This window comes from Phoxinus phoxinus (genome assembly GCF_949152265.1).
Source record: "Phoxinus phoxinus genome assembly, chromosome: 1".
Taxonomy (NCBI): Eukaryota; Metazoa; Chordata; class Actinopteri; order Cypriniformes; family Leuciscidae; genus Phoxinus; species Phoxinus phoxinus.
The window spans coordinates 39,280,343-39,304,705 of NC_136876.1; the positions used below are offsets into that span (position 1 = coordinate 39,280,343).

The 24,363-nt window shown below is 37.2% G+C and overlaps 1 protein-coding gene and 1 long non-coding RNA gene across 5 annotated transcripts in view; one reads left to right on the forward strand and one right to left on the reverse strand.

Moving 5' to 3' along the window:
- The window catches only part of tmem104 (transmembrane protein 104), a 54,700-nt gene that overhangs the window by 29,473 nt on the left and 864 nt on the right, over nucleotides 1-24,363 (reverse strand). Inside the window, exons 3-8 of the mRNA XM_079610957.1 lie at nucleotides 23,117-23,238; nucleotides 19,255-19,336; nucleotides 16,750-16,846; nucleotides 16,565-16,645; nucleotides 8,070-8,169; nucleotides 6,978-7,074 (exon numbers count right to left, since the gene is read on the reverse strand). Coding sequence (XP_079467083.1) covers nucleotides 6,978-7,074; nucleotides 8,070-8,169; nucleotides 16,565-16,645; nucleotides 16,750-16,846; nucleotides 19,255-19,336; nucleotides 23,117-23,238 — 579 coding nt within the window. The remainder of the gene's footprint in view (nucleotides 1-6,977; nucleotides 7,075-8,069; nucleotides 8,170-16,564; nucleotides 16,646-16,749; nucleotides 16,847-19,254; nucleotides 19,337-23,116; nucleotides 23,239-24,363) is intronic.
- LOC306997616 lies at nucleotides 9,853-13,452 on the forward strand. Of its 4 annotated transcripts, none has more exons than XR_013797404.1 (7): nucleotides 9,855-10,551; nucleotides 10,642-10,780; nucleotides 11,130-11,170; nucleotides 11,598-11,716; nucleotides 12,681-12,777; nucleotides 12,860-12,955; nucleotides 13,094-13,452. It is a non-coding gene; the product is annotated as an uncharacterized lncRNA (long non-coding RNA). The 4 variants fall into 4 exon arrangements; XR_013797406.1 differs by having other exon boundaries at nucleotides 9,859-10,551; nucleotides 12,678-12,777; XR_013797403.1 differs by lacking the exon at nucleotides 11,130-11,170 and having other exon boundaries at nucleotides 9,853-10,551.

A 24,363-nucleotide genomic window follows, 5' to 3' on the forward strand; every position in this document is an offset into this window, starting at 1 on the left:
TTTTGAGAAATGTAGCTTATGACTGTTTGGTACAAAGAATCCTCCCATCAAGATGGTTAAGGAAATTAGCTAATTTAACATGGACCCATAGAATAAAGGTGATCAAGTACAGTCATTAATCCAGCGTCCCCTTCAGAATAATTACCAGCCCAATGAGAAAAGGGAGGACACCTTCCTGTCCTTGATACAATTTACATCCTCACTACACATCACCCCTTCCATATATAATGGCGCTTTTCCACTGCATGGTTTTCCATCACGGCTCCACTGCAGTTTAGTCCTCCTTTGAAGTGTGCCACCACCTAGTCTACTGACCACGATAAAGTCATTTATTTTTTCAAGTGGTGTGCGACGGGTGTTTAAAGCAAGTCGGTAAAAAAAGTTACGCGAACAAATGATACTGCGGTGGCTGTTGCTGACTATTTAAATCTAGCTAAATCTAGGTGTCTCGTGTCGCAAATCCAATAACGCTGGTAGTGACGATTCTCCCTGACCAATCAGTCATCTGTAGTGTTTACACGTCACATTTTAGTATAGGTACGGCTCACTTGGAACCTCAACCGAGGTGATACTAAAAAAGTACCAGGTACTAGGTAATGTACACAGTGGAAAACCCCCCAAAAGTGAGCCGTACAATGCAGTGGAAAAGTGCCATAGCAAATCCATGGAATACTCAATACATTCCCTAAATGAATCAACAATGTCTTGGACTTGAATTCAAGTTTATCCTTTGAACTTTCGAGAGCTTGTTTGACAACATTTCAGATGCTATTAAAACCTGAACAGATACTCCAGTTCTTTAAAACTGCACATTGAAATGAACACTGAAGTCTCAGTCTACTGATCTTTTTAATAGCTTTCCGCGAACAACAGATAAAACGGCAGGATTTTACACAGAGTGGACCTTTACTGCTGATCAAAGCCACAGCTAGCTGGGCAGACAGGTCTGTTTAACTTGAGAGACAACAAAAAGATTTCTGCCTTAGCCATACCGGTTTCAGACAACCCAAATAGATTAGTTTCATGTTTTGGAAGTGTATCACAGTTGACAAAACTGCTTAATTAAGAGTAGATAAATGACTATGCTTTGAAATGCCATTTTTGTCCTTGTCCCGCAGCCCTGAGGTTTGTGTGTCAAGCGTCTTGGACTTTAAACGTATAGCATTGCTCAGGGACATCTGTTGAGCCAGAGATCAAAAATAGCTCTTTGTTTGCTGTGCCACTAGAAAAACAAGCGCTGGAATAGATTTATTTTAAGGATGGGATAAAATAGTGACAGCAGTGATCTACATAACTCTTAAAAACTGTTTAAAAACAGAGAACAGTTTGAAGAATTGAGGAGAGAGAGAGAACAAAATGAACTAAGCACATGTTGTTATACACACTGTTCGTTATGAGAACTAATGTGCAACGAGTTACGAAATATGGTTGGTAATATACATTTGGTTGGTTAATATAAAACTATTAAAATGTAAATAATATAAAGTATATAAAAGGTTATTTCAGAAGTAGAGAAAGATAAATGTTAAACATTTTTTTTAAATCTTTCTCTACATAAGAAATGACTCCTGTTAAGAGTTACCGATGAAGCAAATCAGTGCAGACAGGGAAAAATATTAACTATATAGGTTAGTTGTCACAACAAGCGAGAAAGGTTGACATGGATCACGCTAAATCTTGAACCCTCGGGAATTACCCGTTTAAAAATAAATTACAGCACAGAAGAGAGTTTGCTGGCAAAAATAGAACTTGACAGAGCTCGTAATAAAACCAGAATCAACATTGGCTTTATTTTTCGGAGATGGCGAGAACTGACGGATTTGAAATGTTGTAAAAGTGACACAGAGATGGTGTTTTTATTAACAGGTGAATGAGGTATTTTATTGAACATAAATTGCATATGTAGCTCTCTAACAGAGTTCATTGTAAAGCATTACCTGTTGTGAAGGGTCATTTCATTATAGTTGTTTCAGCTGTGCTCGGATTTATTTTCAAGTAAGTACCGGGTCTATTAATGGGCAAAGCTAGAGTAACGTCTTCATCTAGTCAGCTTGAGATCCTTTTCATCTAAACTGGTTTAGTCTGGTTATATAATGTTTTATGAACAGTAAGATAACCATATTCATCTGCAAAGTCATGCAGAGCCAAAGCACAACCAAAACAATGTTCTTCCACAAAACGCATGCAGGGCCAAACGTTGCATAAGGGGGTTTTGCACTGGGTAGTTCTAGGAACTAGCCACCAGAGTGGTTCTCCAAGAACTAATGGTTCCCTTAGGAACATTTTCCTGGTTGCATTCGTACTGCCCAAGTGACATAAGCCGCGCTTGATTTTATAACTTTTATTTTAACAACGCGGCGGACACCAAAGCCTGAGCAGAACAGCGCTTGCATTCTCCGTGTTCATTTATGATCTGTCTAACAGCCCTGTCTAATACGTTATGAGAACTGTTATACAAACAAAGTAGACCGTATATGAAAAGGTATTTGCGTATGCCGTGTGGTTGATGTCCAGTGTTGCTAGCTGAGCAGAAATACATAATCATGTTTTGTTTGGTCCCCTCAAAGTTGCGTTGGATTTTCTCCTCAGCGTAAAGGTTGAGAGGCCCATCTATCACTGTTTGGAGTAAATATATATAGACTATAAAATGTGTATTTACATGGCTTTTTTAAATAAAAGTGGCGGGTGCTGGTGTTTCACGTGCGTTCGGCCCATTGCGCGAACACTAACGTCACGGATAGTTCCTATAGTGCTGGTTAAGACCCTACTCTGAAGTAGGAGCTAAATAAGTTCCTCCAAAAGGAGTTCCTAGAACTAAAATCGTTCTTAGTTTTTGCGGTGCGAACACGTCAAAAACGGGTACTTCCTCATAGGAACTATGAAACGGTTCCTCCGATGCGAAAGCCCCTATTGTGTGCTTTTAAAGATGCAACTGCTCGAAAACTGTATTTAGACACCCAATTTGTGTAGCTATACTCAGATGTGCCTGAAATTGACTGCACTATTTCATGGCAACAATCATAGCTGGGTTCATTACCAAATCCATTTCCTTTAAGCACCACCGCTTAAAAAAAATAAAGAGCAAAGACAACTAGTCATCCGTCCAGGCCCATCCCTACTATATGTCAGGGTAAAGTCACAGTCATACTCTGCTGAGGCAGGAAGTTTTACACAATGTACAGAATGGCTGTTAAGCAATACAACGCAAAACAGCAACTATAGAAGGCTTTTTCTGGGATAGGCAGTTTGAGAATCTTTAGTCCAGTACACTCCACTCCTGGAAACTCGTTGGCCACATTCCCCTGAAGACAGACATGCATAACATCCTTCTTTGTGTGCCACAGGTAGAGAAAGAACAGTGTCACGGTCGGCCACCCACTCAGGGATTATAGTGAGGCAAGGTGTTATGTGAAGGCATAATATGCCTCTTAATCTTTCCATTTTTCCTTTTCTAAAGCTTATGCCATGAGGCTGCACTAATGTGTCCAACATCAATCCCGCTAGCCACGGGGGAATACAACTGACCACTGCTCTCAAATATTCTCAGGCAGACCACGTACCGTTTTAAAGTCAAAGTCAAGACACACCAAAAGGAAGAAAAACGAATGCATCTGTGCTACAGGAGCTGTATGGTCATAATTCACACTGTCTGCAAAAGGCAGGATTCAAAAGTAAAGTGAGCATGATGATTTAGGAATATATATAAAAACACTATAAAGACATGTTAGAAGGACATATGGGCACTTCAATAATCTGGAATATTTCCTAGAAACATGATGCGCTATCAGACATCCAAAATCTGCCATGAATGCATTTCTGAAGATATCAGATATAATAACAGGTGAAACTGTTAAATCTCCCCATTTTGTTCACATCATGGCGCCTGTAATAGATTTGCGCTACATCTCAGCAGCAGTCTCCTTAATAGGACAGGAGATAGATTTGGCATGTTCAGCACTGATCTAGAACGCAAGGCCAGATAAGTGAACAAGGACTCTGGTTAGACCCTGACTAGCTTGCTTTGATATGGAAGAAATTTACAGACTGCCAGTGAGGAACTGCTAATTAAAAAGGCAATTAAAATCCCATCATAGCGATAAACTAACATCAGTTTAAGTGTTCCTGGACAGGGCCAAGTATAAACTCAAACTGAAAACAAAGTAAGTGCCAAGGCGGTGGATTTATGTAAATGTCACTCATTTGCATGCAAATGTGACCTGACATTTTTGTGATCATATTAAAACACCGAAGCACCAATGCGCGTTTAATTTGGCTGACGTGGTAAATTTGATGGCATAACCTCAAAGGGTGAAAAAAAAAAAAAAAAAAAAAGTCTGGGTGATATTTCACCCCCAAATTTAAAAACATAAAATAAAACTCAAACAACTTAAGAAATGTTAACATGCAAAGAAAAAAAAGAATGCTTTATTAAGCACCATTAAGATGCTTTAGCATTTTTTAATTCTCATGTCTCGTTCTCATGACAAATATGCACATTTCCCCCCAAGATTCTCATTACTGTAAAGCAGAAAAGTTCCCACTCATTATTCTCTTTAAGTAATGAAAAAAATACTGTCCCAGACACTTTACATTTTTTCGTTTTTTGTCAGAATAAACTAAATTCAGTACAAATCAATGCAACTATACAATAGAATTTTAAACAATGTTTTTATCATTTTTATCATTTAAATGTATTATTTAACCAATTATTACATGGTAACTTTTACAATAAGGTCTCATTTGTTAGCATTAGTTAATGCAATAACAACATGAACTAACAATGAGCGATACATGAAGTATTTATTAATCTTTGTTAATGTTAGTTAATAAAAAACAGCAGTTCATTGTTTGTTCATGTTAGTTCACAGTGCATTAACTAATGTTAACAAATACACCCTTTGATTTTAATAACGTATTAGTAAAGGTTGAAGTTAAGATTAATAAATGCTGTAGAAGTATTGCTAATTCTTAGTTCATGTCAACTAAAGTAGTTAACTAATGTGAACTAATGAAACCTTATTGTAAAGTGTTACCAATTACATTTTTTATTACAGTAATGAGAATTGGCAAGTGCTGGATTAAGTGGCCCGAGGAAGACAACATCCTGTGGCACAGATTCATCACCTGGTCTGATAAAGCTCATAAAGTTGGTGGCTTAGACAGTCGTCCCCTTTGGACATTCCTCAGACTCAAAATTGGGCAATTTTCCTTCCTCATAACAATAGAGACAGTTGAAGGTGAGAGGGAGAGAACAGCCCCAGTGACACTAGGTTCATAATCCGGTTGGATTCATCTTTCATATAAAAAAAAAAAAAAAATGATTTATTTAAGGGCATGTCCAGAAGAAAAACTAATGATGACCTTCTAGTCGAAAGATTCAGAGTTTGGGGATGAAAGATGTAGGTCGTTTCTTCTAGCTTCCTAAATGATCTATTAAACTAAACTAAATTACAGCCGATACACAACATACATAAACACAGCATACATAAATCTTACAACTCAACAAGGGATGACAAACTGAGCATGAAGGGGTATAAAAATCCTAATCTCGAAAGCCCTATTCGGACGGGTTTAGTTTTACAAGAGTAGATGGAGTAATGTAATTTTACCACAGGACGTCCGTAATAATAATGGCCAATTCGCACGGGATAAGAAATCTGAGTAAAACTAGCAGAAGTGGGAGGGGTAACTTGATTTACGCACCGTCGTCATGTGCGTATTATGTTGCTTCCTGATATTTATATTTATTTATTTATATTTATATATAGGGCTGTCAAAAGATTAATCACGATTAATCGCATCCAAAATAAAAGTTTGTTTGCATAATATATGTGTGTGTACTGTGCATAATTATTTATATATATAAAAACACACACAATCATGTATATATTTAAGAAAAATTGGTTATATTTATATATAACATTTATATATAATATAAATTATATAAATGTACATATAGTATATTAATGCAAATATTTCTTAAATATATACATGAATGTGTGTGTATTTATACATAATAATTATACACAGTACACACACATATATTATGCAAACACAAACTTTTATTTTGGATGCGATTAATCGTGATTAATCTTTTGACAGCCCTAATATATATATATAAAACAGTTAAGTCCGGTCGAATGATGTATTAATTAAATTCAGATTAATTAAATGCATTAAAAGTGCTTTCGACCTTCTTGTTGAGTTTTGCAACAGACTTTTGTCCCACCGTCTAGAACGCATTTTTCAAGCACCTCCATACTTAAACTGCGTAAAACTACTTACAAATAGGAAATTACGGAATATCTACGTACATATTTACAGCGGGTCTATTGGCACGGGATTAGTATTACCTGAGGTAATTTTTCCAGAAGGTAAAAGTCGCCGTAATCGTTACTGACATGTCCGTAATGATAACTGAGATGGTACATTTGAACGGGACTAAAATCACTGAGAAGCTCTGGTAATAATTACTTTACCCCACCTCTCCATGTTAAACTAATCCCGTCCAAATAGTGCTCAAGGCAAGCAAATATTGGCACATATTCTAAAATCAGCATCATTTCCTGTGGTTAACATGCAATAAGAGGCTTATCCAAGCGAGTAAAAAAAAAAAAAAAAACCTGAAACAATGCTTTTTATTGGCAGTTGGGATAGCCACTTCCCTCATTCCTAGAGATGAAGGAGCGTGGAGCAGAGCGAAATGAATAAGCACATCAATCACTGTTGTGAAGCTGAAGCCGAGGAGGAAATCACACCGGCGTCTTGTGCTGTAGCTCTATGTGAATTTCAAGGGCACGCAAGAGCCTCCTGATACACGGGTGGGGTGAGGAGTCCACAGAGATTACGCAGAAGTATTAAGTGTCTCGTTTGTCTTTCTTACCTTCAGCCAGTGTGCGTCCAGCACCCTGCTGAGACATAAGTGCTGCCAACGTGGAGCGTATGTTTGACTGTGTAACGGGTGCTGCAGCACTCACCAGAAACACTCTGTAGGCGTCTTTGCGTCTTACAGGGCCCCAGCATGACTCGGTATCGTTGTATTTCACACTCCCAGCACTGCACGAGTGATTCCCACTGCGAGAAGGGAAACAATTACACTTCTGACATCTGCGAATCGATTTCAGGAGTTTATAAAGTACTACTATATATATAACACACTTGCATCAAGAAAACGAAAAGAGGTTCAAACTGGAGGGGAAAAAACACCTCATTGTATTTATTATAAACTAAGCAAAAATATGCAATTTGGTGCAGTTGCTGATATTTATATGGCCAAAAAGTAAGATGAACTCAGTGAGATCTTTATAACTGTATAGCAGACTACTTACATAAAGTGCATATACATATCAGTTGTCACTATTTCTCCCAATAATATGTCAATATTGAAATGCTTAGTTTTATGATGAAAGGTCAGTAGATTTTATTGTGGGAGGAAAATATATAAATCAATACAACGATGATTGAGAAATGTACAAAAAAAGAAGTTGCTCAAAAGCCTGATGTATCATATTTGATTATCATATCAATTCATTATTTTCTAGAAAAATCATGTTAAAATGTGATTATCAAGTAAACCTAAGTTGCTTTAGTCCAGTAAGTGCTGATCTAGAAATATTACTAACAATATAAAAATGCATTCAGTAAAGATTTCACAGCAAAAAGAGACGTCTACCACGACCTAAAGGGGGATGTTTTTAGAATTATATTAAAAGGACTTTTACTTGCTAAAAAAGTAAATCAGACGACAGAAGGCATTTAGTAGATATGCATATGCATGCATATCAAATATGACACAGTAGGCTTTATAGGGTTTTGGCCCGTTCACACCAATACAAAAGTTTGGCGCAGACTAATTATCTCATGCGTTTCTTATTGGTTTTAAACATTATCTTCTATGTGAAAAAGTCTGCCATAAGAAATAAGTTTTGGCAATTTTCTTATTGATCTGCAACCAATATGAAATAAATCTAGTTTTAACATTTGAACAAATGTAATCATTCAAAAAGTAAAGCTGATGTTTCATTAATGAATGTCTAGAAGAAGAGCAAGATGAGACATTTTGAACTCACCAAGCGACCTCCATCAGTGAGACAGGTACAGCAGCAGCATAAATGGCCAGGTCTCCGTACAGGTACACGATTAGGCAGATGTAGAACATGTTGACGCCAACTGCAGAGAGAAACAGAATCACAATCTGAAGATTCATGGCTTCACATAAAACATCACTTCAAATACAAGCATGTGGAGAGGTTCACAGAACATGAAGATGGGCAGCATCATTCCCTAGAAGATTCCTCTGATGTTCCCCCCCAAACACTATAGCCGCTAAATGCACAGAGCTGAATAAATCATCCTAATTAAAGAAGCAAGCACTTCATTATGAAATCCCCCCCCCTGCTCTTCTCTTCATTAACCCCACACTCCTCTTCACCTGTTCTTCCATCCATCCATCACTCAGCCCCTGCCTGTAGGAGATGAGATGGAGAGCATTCAGGAGGAAACACAGACCGGCTTCACCACAACACACATTCATCATTCACAGAAAGCTCCTACGAGGACCTCGAACGGCCCAGCCAACCAATCAGCTCATTAATTACCCTGAAAGTCGACTAGAGCTAACGGACTATTTAAACTAGATTTAAATAAAGAACATTTTACGATATACATTTTTATGAGCTTAATTGAGCCATCTTTCTCTCCTCATAATGAACTGGAACTGACAGCAACATTTGCTGCTTTTTTTTATATGAAGATGAGTGACGAAAAACATGGGAAATTATCAATGCAGTTGCAGTGCTCATTATAGAATTTTTTTTAGAAAGGAGAAAGAGTCGGTTACTTTACATATAGAAATATTGATGTTTCTTAAAAAGGTAATTTTTACACCATTTCACTGAATTCAAAATCCAACCTTCTTGCTTTATTAGGCTACAATATCCCTCTGTGAAGAGAAATAGCAGCTTTTTTTTGTATACGCATTTAGATGTAATAAGACATGCACTGATCATTCAAATTTGGGTTGATATCGTTATGGCTCAATGGCTAATCAATCGTTTTAAATGCTCAAAGAGAATAACTTTGAGTGAGGCATCTAAATGTAACAATTAGGGGAAATGAGCATGCACAAAATATGATAAATATGCATCAGTTTCTTCCTTCAACTCAATTCAATAGGATTTTGATCCAGTTGTATCATCTATTCCTCCGGTTTCACAGAGGGGGCTTAAACTAGTCCCAGACTAAAATGCATATTTGAGCGGTTTTAACTGAAAGCAACTTGCACTGGCAAATCTTAAAATATGTCAGTGCCATTGTAAGATGTACACAGTAATGTTTTTTTTCTAAGGCATGTTGATAAAAGCTACACTCTAAAAAATGCTGGGTTATTTAATCTACCCAACCGCTGGGTTATGAAATGTTTGACCCATTATGGGTTATTTATATGGAATTTGGGTCATTTTGTTCAACTCATGCGTTGAGTCAAAATCCATCAACCCAACATATATATCGTTGATTGTGCTTCGAACATCATCAGCAGAGTCCACACACCGAGCGCTCGTCACAGCAGAGAACCTGACTGTCATCCAGCGAGGCAAATAAATAATAAAAGGTATGTGTACACTACACTGTCAGAAAAAAAGGTACTGTGCAGGTACAATTTTGTTCCTATGGGTACAAAATATATAACTGTACCTTTAAAGGTCCACAATTGGTGCCTAGTGTACAATTATGTACCCAAAACGGCTTATAAAGGTACAACATTTTAGGTTTAGATGTAAAAGGTCCATTTTTGTACCTTTTGAAACGTTTTTTTTTTTTTACACCACCATATTAAGTTGTTTTTTTTGTTAAAAATATAACTTGTAGGCCAGGCTACATACAATTATATGTATTTTTTTTATCCCCATCACTTCATGTCTGTAAAATACGACATGTTATTTCCAAACCTGTTAATTAATTTATTACATGAATTATTTTTAATAATTGGTAATGTTTGTTGTAATGTAGGCCTAGTATTCATTTTTGGTTTATATTTTTTTTTATCAAATTAATTCACTTTTGAATGTTGCATCAAAAACAGAGTGATTGATGCTGAATTATATTAGGAATACAGTAAAATCGGCAGTGTAAAAATTGCAGTGTTAAAGGTTATTAATTCCCAAAGAGTTAAATTAACAATCAACAATGTTAAAAAACACTCCTCTTTAGTGTAGTTACAAGTGTCATTTTATTTTTTAAATAAAAAAACGCGCCGAATTGTATTGACTCCGCTCCTCGATGACTGCTGCGGCTGCCTCGAAAGACGACGACGCCATTTTATCTTAATGCGACCGAGACGGTAGGTTGAATTGCTTTTTTCTTTCTAAAATAAAAAAGTAAATACACTTGTTAACATTTTTGGTAAAATATGGTGGTGAACACATTTAGAAATGATAAACTGCGCGTTTTTGGCAGGATTTAAGGAAGCTCGTCAAGTTCATGAGATGCAGAGATGTAACGTTACAGAAGAATGTGAAGGTTTCTCATGACGATTTGATTTCCTGGATGAAGGTGATTTAACGTTTAAAATACATTTGTATTAGAAATTATATTTGTATTACAAATATATTTTTAGCTCATTTCATTTTGGTTTGTTGACAGCCTTCATGAAAGCCTTCCCGCCTCAGTCGCGCCGAGGCCTCAAACGGTCTTTCGACAAGCCTGGTTGATGAGGAGGTCTGAAACAGCAGCTGCATTTGGGCTTCTTTTTTTCTGCGTAGATGAGAGAATTCTTCAAATGGTAAGTTTATATTCGTTTTGTGTGTATAAAAGTGGCTGTGTTATACATGAACGCGTTAACAATTCCGTTTTTGTGACGCATGCGCATTATTAACAGCTGTAAATTAGCGCAGTGCAAACAACAAAAGCACTTTTTTGTAGACTGAGGTGGGGGAACGTTTAAAAACGTTTTATTCGCCCTGTTTAAGTGAGAATTGCATATCTGTATGTTTGTTCTTAGCACTGAATATCATGTCGTCATATCTGCTCAAGACACAAACATACTAACTTACCATCAAGTTTTTTTTTTTTTCAAACATTGTGAAAGTGCATTAAAGCTAACCTGTAAATCCATCTGTCTTCCAATTCAGTTTACAGGTAACATTTGCGTATGTACTGGCAGAGAATACAGGTACTTTAGCTTGAAATCAGTCTTTATCAATTCATACTGCATGTAATTTTGGGATAAATTATGTCCTAACTATTTATCTGTCTGCATTTTGTTAATATGAATCTGTATGTTCTGTTCACATTATAAATACCATTAATAAATTATGGGTAAAATAAATTCTAAATGCGTATTAAAATCAAGTTAAATTTAAGATGCCTTATTACTCATTTAACTTATATAAATGTATTCAATAATCAGATTAAATGCATATTTTGAATATAAATAATTTTACACCCATGCTTTATAGACAGCTCTCAGCATAATCGAAATTGAGGGTAATCACAATTATTTTTACCTTATTTACAGCCCCAATTTAAATGATTGCATTACTGAATTTTGGAAATATTAGCCTCAACTGACATATTTTTTTCAAATCCTTTTTCAATAGATTTGGCCCAGAACCCTCAAGTGTCAAGTAAAGGAAGCTCCTCTCATGAGATTGCTACAGAAACCAAGCAACAGAAATGAATACGAAAGCAACAGAATGCTGAAGATGAATCCAGAATCGTGAGTGTCATTATATTTTATTCTATGTGCAGTACATATTTTAATACATGAAAAATGTAAACCTAACTGGGCAACCACACAATGCCTTTGTTCAGACCTGAAATGTACATGTGTCTTGGGTGATTGATGTATCTTGATTGTCATAATTCATGATGACGCATCAATCACTATGTCATTGTGTTAATTCAAGATGTTAAAGGGTTAGTTGACACACAAGTGTAAAATTGTTGTAATTTCTCACCCTCATGTCATTCCAAACCCGAAAAGACTTTTGTTCATCTTCGAAACTTAAATGAATATATCAAGAATACTCCACGCAACTACCACTTTGACGCTTCAAAAGGTTCATAAAGAGATCATAAAACGAACCCATATGAATTGAGCCGTTTAGTCCAAATTTTCTGAAGAGACTTGATCGCTTTGTGATGAATAGATTGAATTTAGACTCTTATTCACATATAAACATGAATCAACCAACATAAACAGAAGAAAAAGAAAATGTGGACTAAACTGCTTGGTTCATGGGTTAGTTTTAAGATCTCTTTGTTAACTTTTTGAACCGTCAAAGTGGTAGTTGTGTAGCTGTCAATGGAGGGAAAGAAAGCTGTCAGATTTCATCAAAAATATCTTCATTTGTGTTTCAAAGACTAAAGAAAGTCTTGCGGGTTTGGAACGACATGAGGGTCAGTAAATTACTGAATAAAATTTTTTGGGTGAACTATCCCTTTAATAAAAGAATGTGGCCTAGACCTCATCAGAACAATCGAATCTCAATGCGTCTTGGGTGCGTTTACACCTGTACTTCGAGTTGTTCGCTTGTGCAAGATGAATGTTAATGCCAGGTGTGAACGGTGCTACTCTGTGACTACACAATCATCTGAACAGAATTGTTCCTGAGAGAGATATGGTTGTAATTATGCTATGTAACTGTTTGATTGTTTTTGTTTTGATTTTTGGTTAGAAGACCTCCGCTAAGTTCCTGGAAAGGCTTCTCCCAAGACCTTCAAGGACCTGATTGACTGTAGAATCTGCTGTGAAAGATGATGAAACTGATGATTCAGGTTAGACTATAGTTCAGAATAAGATTATCTATACGCGTTCATGCATGAATGCATTTTGCTGAAGTTGTCCCATGTTATTTAGAATGGGGCAGCGATCTTGCATCAATTCGTCTCCTACAAGAGACCTGGAAAGATGTCCTCATATCAAGCTGAACAACACCTTGTCGTCTCCAAAAAGGTAAATTTGGACATTTCTGTCACACTGCCTATTGTCTGCCTCAAAATATTGCCATTTGTGTTGATTGTATTGTGGAAAACGAATATAAAGACGGCCAATTGGAGAGCTGACTTTGAGTGTTATTTTTGTCTTTGGCAGGGACCAGCATACAAGACCACCTTGACTGCATTGACGAGACCACACAGCATACCTGCTCGCGGCCGGTGATGCTGATATGGCAATAAACTCAAATACTACTTCCTGGTCGCTGATGGGACAAAGAGGAACTGCATTCACGGATGCTACAACTGTCGACAAGTAGTTTTCTGCAATCTTGTTCAAATCTACCTGTCATATTTGTTCATGTCTAGGCAAATTAACATGATTTTATGTTTTTTATTGACTTTTTTTCTTTTTCTTGCAACTCCTCATGAATGTGATAATTTGACCTTTACACATCTGGCATATGTTATCAAGGAGCCACTTTGCCTATTTGTTAAATAAACTTTGGATTTATACATCTGTCTGAAGACTCTTTTATGTCTGATCTTGTACATTAACACTATCTAATAGTGTAAATAGTTTTTTACTGTGAATGTTCTAGGTTTGTAGTTTAACAGTTTTAAATGGGTAGTCAATTGCAATTCATTTTCTAAATTGTACTGTAATGTGTTAGACTTAATCTGGCATATGGGTTAATTTTACCCACCATAATATGTAGTTGAATCAACCCATGATTGTAATTAATTTGACCCAGCATTTGGGTACACTATATAACTAATATGTTGTTAAATCAACCCATAATTGTAATTAGTTTTACCCAGCATTTGGGTAGAATATTTAACTCAACTGGTGGGTTAAATATGACCGACCCATCTTTCTGGGTCAAATTAACTACTGCTGGTCTGGTGCAATATTGCTCCAGCGGTTGGGTTATAAAACAACCCAAGTTGGGTTAATTTTAACCCATCATTTTTAAGAGTGTACTTAAATGTCCTAATTGAATTTAGGCCTAATCCTGGCTTAATCTAAGCCCTAAATCTCGAAATGAAAGTCATTTTTTAAAGTAATAGCAAGCCTCTCCTCAAAGAGCAAAAGCATGCATGTAAACTACATTTCAAGATGAGCTACACACCAAAGTCTAATAGTTATGATTAAGGGTTACTAAAAATAAAATCCCCATTCTGAGCAAAAGTAATAGCACACCTAAAAACCAAATCAATCATGAGCTAATCTATCTCCTCTGCGGCATTATTCGAAGCAGTCGTCTAATCAACCTGTCAGTGGGAAGGTTACAGCCACTGTGAGCAACCCAGATAAACCAGCGGCCATTAAGAAACCGGTCCAATGATGAAATGACAGAAGCCAGGCTTCCTGTTGTTCATTTCAGACCAGAATCACATTCTGCTTTAACTTACAAAAGCAACTGAACCCAAAGAATCGCAGTGTGTATTTTCTGTAAAAACAACCTCCCACCTGCCTCGACAATACTAAAGTCCATTCACAAACGTTAAAGCCTTTAACTACAGTTCAATGTAAAAGCCTGCAGTTTCTTTCAACTGAATGGCAGCTCATGGATTGATCACCCCCATTACAAAGGCTGCGTTTAGCAATTGCACTAGGATTAAAAAGACAGCATGTCCTAAGACATGAGGGCAAACAAGTATTCTGTTCAAAGCTACAGTCAATACTAAAGTCACACTAACTAAACTAATCTCCTTCACAGTGAGTTACGCTTCCATTTAATACATTTACGGTCAGAGTCTGCTCAGATAGTCATTAGTTTCTCCCAAGTGCACCTCCAAAGTGGCCACTTCACTCCATTCCACACTGGGAAAGGTCAGAGCACAGCAAGCTATTTTAACACATCACGCTTAATAGAATAACAAAAAGTCGACAGGGCGAGCGAGTGACGTCTGTGCCGAGAAAACACAAAGCTCTGAAGCTACAAGTGCGTGCTTGTGTTCAGCAAACGTCTGAGTGTGCGTGCAGCGCATAAGAGGCAGTGCTGGTTTGTTTGAGGGTGTAACAAGTGCGCCACCTAGTGCATAACACTTGCCATCACATGCTGTGGATGTATGGAACCAGGGTCAGAAATTATATATAGAGCAAAGTATATATTTTTTTCTTTACATTTTTTACTTTAAAGGGCAATTTTAATACTAACTGTATTAAAGGCATCCGTGTAATCTTTTATGTCAAATACTTCTATTTAACCAAATTACTTTAATCAAAATACTATAGACTATTACCAATAACAGAAGTCACATTTACACTGTCAGATGCAGCTTTTGTTCTACCATTACATTTACTGTTTAATGTTGCTCAAATGTGGCATTCATGCATTTAGACTGAATTCAAAATTCATGTATAATAAATGCATAAATGTCCATTTACATGACAACTGCATAAAGTTGCATAGTGTAAATAGCTTACATAAAGTATACACATTCTAAAATAAAAATAAAAATCAGGAAATCATTAAAGGGAAGAAATGCAATTCTAACAAATAATTATTGTTGATTATTGCGATCAACATTACATTGGTTATCTTAGCAGCATGAAGAAAGAAACTGTTCTTCAAACTGGGAATAATTTAAATACAGAAAGCGAGCAAATAAAGCTCCGCCATCACTTCAGCCTAGCGCAAGGTCACGGAGTTATGCCCTCTCGCAAAAACTCCTGTTATATTCACAGAAGCTGCGAGAAGATGATAACATTTTCTACACTGCAAAATTAATCTCTTGTTTACATTGTATCTGCACTTTGATGTTTGTGTTCATGCAGAATTCAGTCAGCAAGCGTGTGCACTGAACAAAACTCCAGCGTTTCTCCGATGACTAACCTAAACGCCTCTGATTGGCTATTGCATTCATACTCTCAACAGAAACGCTTGTGATTGGTTATAATGCTCAATGCTGCTGCAAAAAAAAAATGTGTGAACAAAATCTTTGATGCAATATGAGCAGATCTAACTGTAATGCCGCAATTGACAGTTTACATCCATTATCCCGTTTCACTTCGTAATAGAATTCGTTTAATTGTGCAGGTGCATTTTTGTTCATTTCTGTGGCATTTTTGCCCCGAGCCCAGTTCATTTCCAACCCTGTATGGAACAGCTCAGCTGGCCATTTCTGATGTCCGTCCTTTGCTTGATGGTTGGAGAAGATGCCAAAAGCAATGCTGTTGAGATATTACAAGGCTGCTCGGGGCACTGTTGAGTCAGCCTTTGTGTAGCGCTGCTCGTGAAATGATGCTTAGGAGGGCAAGAATTCTGAAAATAGGAATCAGTATAAATGACACCTCGGTTTTTTGCTCAAGGTGAACACTGCGTCTTCATATTCATCATAAGATTCTCATTACCTGTGTTCTCCATCTTTAAGCGAAACTCTCGTTTCCTTATATTAGAGTAGATAAAAGATCTACAGTGAGGCAATTACAACCAAAAGTAATTTAACTAGTTCTAATTGCACCCCATTAACAGCAAATAACCTTGTTCGCTGTTACTGAACACCGAAGCAAAACTTGACCTTCAGAAGCCATCTTTTAAGGCCCGTTTAATAGCCTTATAAAGCTAAACGTCTTAACTGAAGATTACATTGTAGTGCATAATGACGCAAGAAGTCTTACCTTTATTAAAAAACATGGAGGCCATTTGTCCCATCTCGACTCTCTCCACAATGTCAAAGTGGTCTATATTCGAAGCACGCTCTGTTACATCAGATGACAAAACCAACAATGACCTTGAGATTTTGATCTTGGGTAACATTGCAAACCATTATTGACAAAGACAGTACAATACAAACAGCACTTACGGACGGAGAGAATGGGCCGCGTCTCGACAGGTTCCGAACGTCCCCGGATAGTGACCTCATCATCTGAATAGTCCGAGCTGGAGTCGCTGTCGTTAATCTTAAAATGGTTGCAACAATAAAATTGATTAGTTTACCAATTCTAGGCCCAGAACAAACACGCTCACAACCAAAAAAATACCTTAATTATCAAAAATGTACATATGTGTGAGCTTGGTAAGTTTGTTCACAGTTGAACACAACGTTTTATAATACTTTATTCAGCAAGGGTGAATTAATTGATCAAAAGTTACTGTAAAGACATTTATAATGTTACAAAAGATTTCCAGATCAAATAAATGCTGTTCTTTTGACCTTTCTTTTGAATCCTGAAAAACACAAACTGTCTTCAATACATTGATAATAATGAGTGAATCATCATATTAGAATGATTTCTGAAGGATCATGTGACACTGAAGACTGGAGTAATGATGCTGAAAATTCAACTGCGCCATCACAGGAAAAAATTACAATAAAAATATATACAAATAGAAAACGGTCATTTGCAATTCTAATAATATTTTACATTTGTATCGGTTTTACTGTATTGTGATCAAATAATGAGCCTTGGTGAGCAGAAGAGACTTCTTTCAAAAACAGACGTTAGAATGGTAATGTAGCCTACCGCTTGAAATAAAGCTCGTTTCACTGCTACTCTGTAGCTGTTTTTTTTTGTCATTTTTTGAGCTCTACTACAGCACATCAGTCCCTTTTTACTTCCTTTGTACAGTGATAATTCAGCCTAACTTTTTTGGCATGTGATTGGCTAAGGACAAAAAAGCAGGAAAATATATTGAGACCATTTAAAATGTAGGCAATGGCTTATAAAGAACCTTTCTTTCTTCCATATCCACTTAGGTTTCTCAGCTTGCACTCTAGCATTTGTGTGGGCCAGGTAACGTTAGCTTTGCATAAAAAAAATGGTTATCATTCGCATGGCTACTTTTACTTTTATACTTAAAGTAAATTTCCAAGCCTGTACTTTGGTACTTTAACTTGAGTAAAGAAGTTAAATCAGTAGGCTACTTCTACCAGAGCATTTTTTAACACAAGTATCTGTACTTCTACTTAAGTACGAAAAGTGAGACGGACTATTTTCTTTAGCGGAAGCAATATAATTTTTTTTTAATATATATATATATATTTTTTTTTAATAAAAACGTTTTTAAATAAATAAACTCCTTTTAAAATCAATATTTTGTGTCAAATTATTAATTTATTTGGTAGGTAGCCATGTAATAAGCGGGATAATGTAGAGTTTGTCTTACATGTGCTTCATGAGGCACACGCCTCACTATGCCACTATGAGACAAGACTCACTAGAGTCTTTTGCTCTCTCTCTCTCCCTCTGTCAAGCACGCGCTAAGCGGTTTGGAGCAAAAGCTCTGCGCGCTCACTCGCTCTAGATTCCGGGAGAAACTATTTGCGGCCATCAGTGAGCTATATATTTAAAATAATTATTAAAATATAATTATTGATTTTTCATTAGACTATTTTTTGGTGCCCCCTCAGCACTCGGAACCCTACGCACAGTGCGTTATGCGCGTGGTGGGAGCGGCAGCGCTGAATGAACCTTATTGAAAAGTGTTACCATCTTATCAGTTAACGGTTAATAATCGGATAATGTGAGGTAGCCATGTAATAAGCGGTATAATGTAGAGTTTGTCTTACATGTGCTTCACGCGCGCGGTCTCTTGCTCGCTCGCTCGCTCTCTCTCTCGATCTGTCATGCACGCGCTACGCGGTTTGGACTTTGGAGCACAGTCTCTGTCTCGCGGGCGCGACAGAGACTTTTTTTTTTTTTTTTTTAACAGATCTGCATTATTCACGTAGGTCACATTTTCTGGTCGGAAAATCCGGAATTCCGGATTAATCCGGAAAAATCACATCCCTGCAATATCATACATTTCTGGATCAACATGAGGATGAGTAAATGATAACATTTCTTTCTTTTTTTGGTGAACTGTCCCTTTAAGACAATGTTACGTATGAATTTGGAGGGCGTTCTAGAAGCAGACGTTTGATTATTGCCTCGGTTCACTCAGGTGTACAGCTGTGTGCGCAATAAAACGTGACTAAAACAAAGAAGCATAGTGTCAAAAATGTTCTTGACACGCTTTTTCAGCATAAACACAATATATGTGGTTGCAGAAAAGAGATCTGTTAAAATATAAACATTCTGATTTTATAGTTGTATAGCCCATGATATAGGTTTTCTGTATTCTGTTTGTATGGGTGAAACTGTCTAGAAACATACTAACCATGTGCCTCGTTCGGAGTTTGTCAACACGTAGCGATCTGCCCTAAATGGCCCCGTTTCATTCACTGATAGGTCAGTATGATTTAAAGTTTCATCGACTTTCTTCATCGGACTTGTAACATTTCCATAAGTATAATTTTCATAGGGAATAGATACTGAATAACAACATAGTGTTCGGGTAACCAGGGTAAACGGGTGATGTCACTAACCTCTTCCTGTTCTCTCCTCTTCCAGCGTAGCTGGGCATTGGCAGCAGCCATGGCTTCAATCACAAATGTGGTGGTCATGAAACTGAGGGAAGACAGAACAGTTAAACACACCATTTCATGTGTAGCAAGTTTAATAAAAAAATAAAAATTAAAAAAAGGGAAAAGATGCAGAAAAAGATACAAAATAGATTTTCTATCAGATAGAACATAAAATAACAAATTGACCATCACGATTTTGCGCATTATATTAAAGAATTATTTTAAAACATAAATTTGTTTATTAAAATGTCACACATTTCCCCGCCTGAGATAACTTGTTATAATGACATAAGGCTGCGTGAGTGGAAACAATAATATTACCTGAAAAAAACAAAAAAACACTTTAAGCAGAAAGAATTGTTTTAAAAAGTCTGAATCAGAGACTTGTCATTGGTGCATATAAATGAAAATGATTCAATATCATTTATCATTCAAAAACACACACACAGTTTTTGTGTTTTATGAGGACTTTCCATAACTTTTATACTGTTCAAACATTCTTTCCCAGGGTTGCCCAATCCCGTTCCAGGAGATTCCTTAAAGTTCAGCTCCAACCTGGATCAAGCACAACTAAAACAGCTAATTAAGATCTGCAGGAGCTCTTGATAATTACAGACGGTGTGTTGGATCAGGGTCAGATCTGAACTCTGTCGCTTTGTGTCGTGCCGCATCCAGTGTAGACAGCATCTCCTATTATAATAAGTTCAGTTTACTTTTGTCGCGTTGCGTCGTGTGGCTTCAAGTCTGGTGTAGACACGGTGTTACAGAAAACATTCTGCGTTTTTACATTTTCAAAAAATAAACATTTAACATTTATAACATCATATTCATATGATTTATGAACTGTTTTTATAAAAGGCAAATTAGATTTCTCATGTCACGACCCCTTTAAATATATCACTCAGTCCTAGAGTAAAATATGAGAAACTGGATGTCATATACATTACGTCAGTCTCATTCGGACATCTCCACTCATAACCTGTATTTAAAGGCCGCTGTTGTCTGCTTTCTTTCCTCAGCTGTTTCATTGATATACAGCTCCATTCTGTTGCATCTAAACACTCATAACTCTCCCCTGGGCTCTGTCAGTGGCTCAGACAGCTGGCAGGTTGGCAGGGGTGATAAATGTGTTTTGATGGCCACAGCACCAGCGGCAGGGTTGATAGGTCAGCTAAAGATGAGCGAGTGACAGAGAGAAATAGCATGCAAAGAAGACCAAAAGAAGACACGCTGAGCTCTTATTGAGCACAACATGAGGTAGAGTACTAGAGAGAGACAGAATTACACTTCTCAAATTCATGCCCTAACTACACGCTAATTAGAGACCCATTCGGCAAACCACCAGAAAAGAATGAAAATCTAATACAGACAGTCTCCTAAACCTGAAATGTAAAAAAGAAAAAAACTGAATAATCAAGCGTAACAGAAAACAATAAGAAAACAGCAACTAGTAGAACGCAAACACCAATACGAAGAAAAAAAAAGTATTACTTCGCAAAGTAATAACATAATACAGTTTATTTAAACTTTAAGGACATTCCACAATTTTTATTCAGTGTTTTAATTCGAACAGTAAAGGCCATTCCCACCAAGAACGATAACTATAAAGAGAACTACAGCAATAACTGTATTAGCATCCATACCAACACGGGTATGGTTCTATTTATTATAAGGACTTGCTGCAATTGTGTCATCTGCCGCTTTAAACGCTCGAGCTTTTCAAAGCAGGATGGATTGAGATTGGTATTGGATTGCTATTCTTTTACATTTAGAACAATTTGTACAACTATATCTTTATTGCTATGCTATCATTATAGCCAAGTTATCGTCCTTGGTGCGAACGGGCCTTGAACCTCTGCTGTGCAGCGCCAAAAAATTATAATAAAAGGAATAGTTCAATTTTCACGGGATTATTTTTTAAATGATAAATTTATGATTAAATAATTGAATCCATTAAAATGGAATCCCCCCCCAAAAAAAAAGTGTATAAGAAAAACAGAAATTGGAAAAATAAATAAAACAGAATTGACAAAAACAGAATAGACAGAGCCCTACATTTTGTTTTATGATGCAACCCAATTCAGAGCTTTTTAAGTGCCCTTGGGGCCACTGTTTTAGCTTTTTACCAATTATTTGTACAATGAATACAATAGTTGTACCCCAATACTGTGCATTGTAATAAATTTGATGAATCATTGATGCCACAGCAGAGTGTGTGTACAGTGTACTATTTCCCAATGCTTTGGCAGTGTAAACAAGGATGGTTCATTAGGGGTGTTGAAACTCTGTGTGTGTGTGTGTGTGTGTGTGTGTGTGTGTGTGTGTGTGTGTGTGTGTGTGTGTGTGTGTGTGTGTGTGTGTGTGTGTGTGTGTACAAAGGAAGTTAATATAATCCTAACTGCTTATATTCATTGATGAAAAAGTAGCCATGTGCAGTAATATTGAAAATTGAGGATGCAACGCATCGTGATATCGAATCGAAACGTTGACATGATAGTCGCAATCGAATCGTGAGATCAGTGAAGATTCACACCCCTATGGTTTATATACTGACTCAAATCAAACCCCGCACCGATACAACACAACCCAACTGCTGAAAGCTGGTATAGGCAACCTTAAAGGGATACTTCACCGCTGGAAAGATGAATGTGTATTTAAATTGGGTCGTGTATGTAGTAGAAATGAGAAATTAAAGAAATTTTTAAAAAGAAGTTGGTGCCTTCTAGACTGAGAAAAGCCAGAAAATAAATTTTTGGCTCATCTGGATGAAAGACAACAACTCCCAGAATGCACTTGCTTCACTGCCCTACGAGGCCACGCCTACCGGTTACAGAGGCCAGTATCGGAAGAATTGATACAAATAGGTTACTAAGTTGACTCAAAACTGAAAAGACGCAGTTTTATCGTAAATCTCCGTGACGAGTCTGCCCGGGCTCTTCCTCCTCACCGCCGTGCCACGAGCGTCGATTTTCGCGCACCGAATTTCTGTACGTCCGGGATTCGGCTTTTGGTTTCTGCGGTCGCCATTCATTATTTTTACATGCACGCCTTTTGTTTCAATCGGACTGAATTTATTCCGATTGGTGAATCTGAATGTAGTGTTTACATGAACGCTAAACAAGTGATCGATTGATGTGCGTTTTAGCGTTGTGAAGCTGAATGCATGACCTGCAAAGCTGGCACGTACGTGTCAGTGTCAAATAATGTAATAATGTAGGCGTAGTGAATGGCGACTGTGGAAAGCAGGAGCCGAGTCCCGGACATTTTGGGCGATCTCGAGGTCTGGTCTGGTGCATGGGTCCGATCCACAGATGGTGGGGGAGGCGGCCGGAGCAGCTGCTGCAGCGGAGGAGCGAGACCTGCTTGGTGGTCGGGAGGAAGAGCCCGGGCAATCCCGGCCGGACATGTCCGGAAAAAAGTGGACGTATGGTCACCCCTACTACTACGCTTTCTCCACAGAGCAAGAGCCTGTTAGCTTAGCTTAAAGAAAAATAGATGGCTGACGCTGTTTGTACATTCTGTGAGTGAGATCACACCCATTATGGGCTGAAAACATGAGGAACAGCTCCTTCTACTGGCTGTAGTTTTTAGCCTCTGGCCAAGAAATACTCCTGTATTTTTTTCTAGACAAAAAAAAAAAATCATAAATCTCTCATCTCAGGGGGACATGAGGCAGGGAAGTTATTCGAAAATACTACACGTTTTCTACTGATACAAAGCTTAATGCTAATCGGTGAAGTATCCCTTTAACAGAGAAAAAGGGTGAAAGAAAGAGATTGTGATGGATTTTAAAAATAAATTAAAAACTAGAGGGAGAGCATACCTCATAAAAGCCAAAAATGTGATGAGGGAGACGCTGACTACCCAGCCAGCTGCTGCAAAGGCCTTGGGCATGGTCAGGGCACCAGTCCCAACAATTAGATTGAACATGTACACCAGGCCAACCTATAAAAACACAAAACAAACACGTCTATAGCGGATTCAAAGTTTGCAGAGACCACAGATCAAATTAAAAATGTATAACAAGCACTTAAGTTTAACAATGCACTGAAGTTTTATCACACAAAGTTCCCATTATGCATCGTCTGTCTTTCTTGTAAAGATTATGTCTGGAATTGTTCACCATCATGCATTTTTAATAAGCTGATGTATGTGATAACTCATTTGAGCAGCACTGCATTTCCTCCCACTTGAGTGCACAAATCACATAAATCAGTAACGTCTGCTGAAAAATTAGTCATAAGCTTGACATGCAGTATCTACTGTCAATTCCATTAGAAAGCGATGAGTATCTTCCTTAAGATTGCCTGAAAAAAACGTTTGTGAGCATAACAAACTAGCTAATGGACATACTGTACTCTCAAACTGACACATTACATACCTTACTTTAAACATATTGATTTATGTTGGCTTATTTCAAGGGGTTTCTTATCAAAGAGTTTGCAAATGAAAACCAAAACACATTTTAGTATTTTGGGAGCAACAAGAATACTTTTTGCATTACAAACAGATTTGCAGGCTCTTATTTATGTCTTGAACTGTCTAAAAGTAGGACCTAAATCCCCATATAGATATAGTTTAGAGGAAGAGTTAATGTGTTAAAGACTAAAGATATCTTTATTGCTGTTCTATTAACACAATTAAGTTGCACAAATGTCTAGCCATTTTCCTATATTGTCAGACGGGAAAATTAGTTTGAGGAAACCACAAGGCTAAATGCCAAAAACACATGAGTCTGGATCATGCACTGGTTTCTGCTGATTCAAGTCATAAAAGCATGTTTCTCCTGGTTCCTGAGCTTTCATTTCCTCTTTAAAGGAGTAACACAAAGTGTGTGGTTTAAATCACATGACTCTAAATTACATAAAGGCACCTAACAAACTCATGACACCTGCAACTTAGGCTAGGCTACATTATAGGAAAACATATAACTACATTTCAGCAATGTCTGACATTGCTTTAATTACAGGTCATCAGATATTGAACTTTTTCATGAATGCAGGTCAGAAGCCTTTCATTACAGAGCAACAGAAAAAAAAATCACATCACATGCATGACATGACACAACTT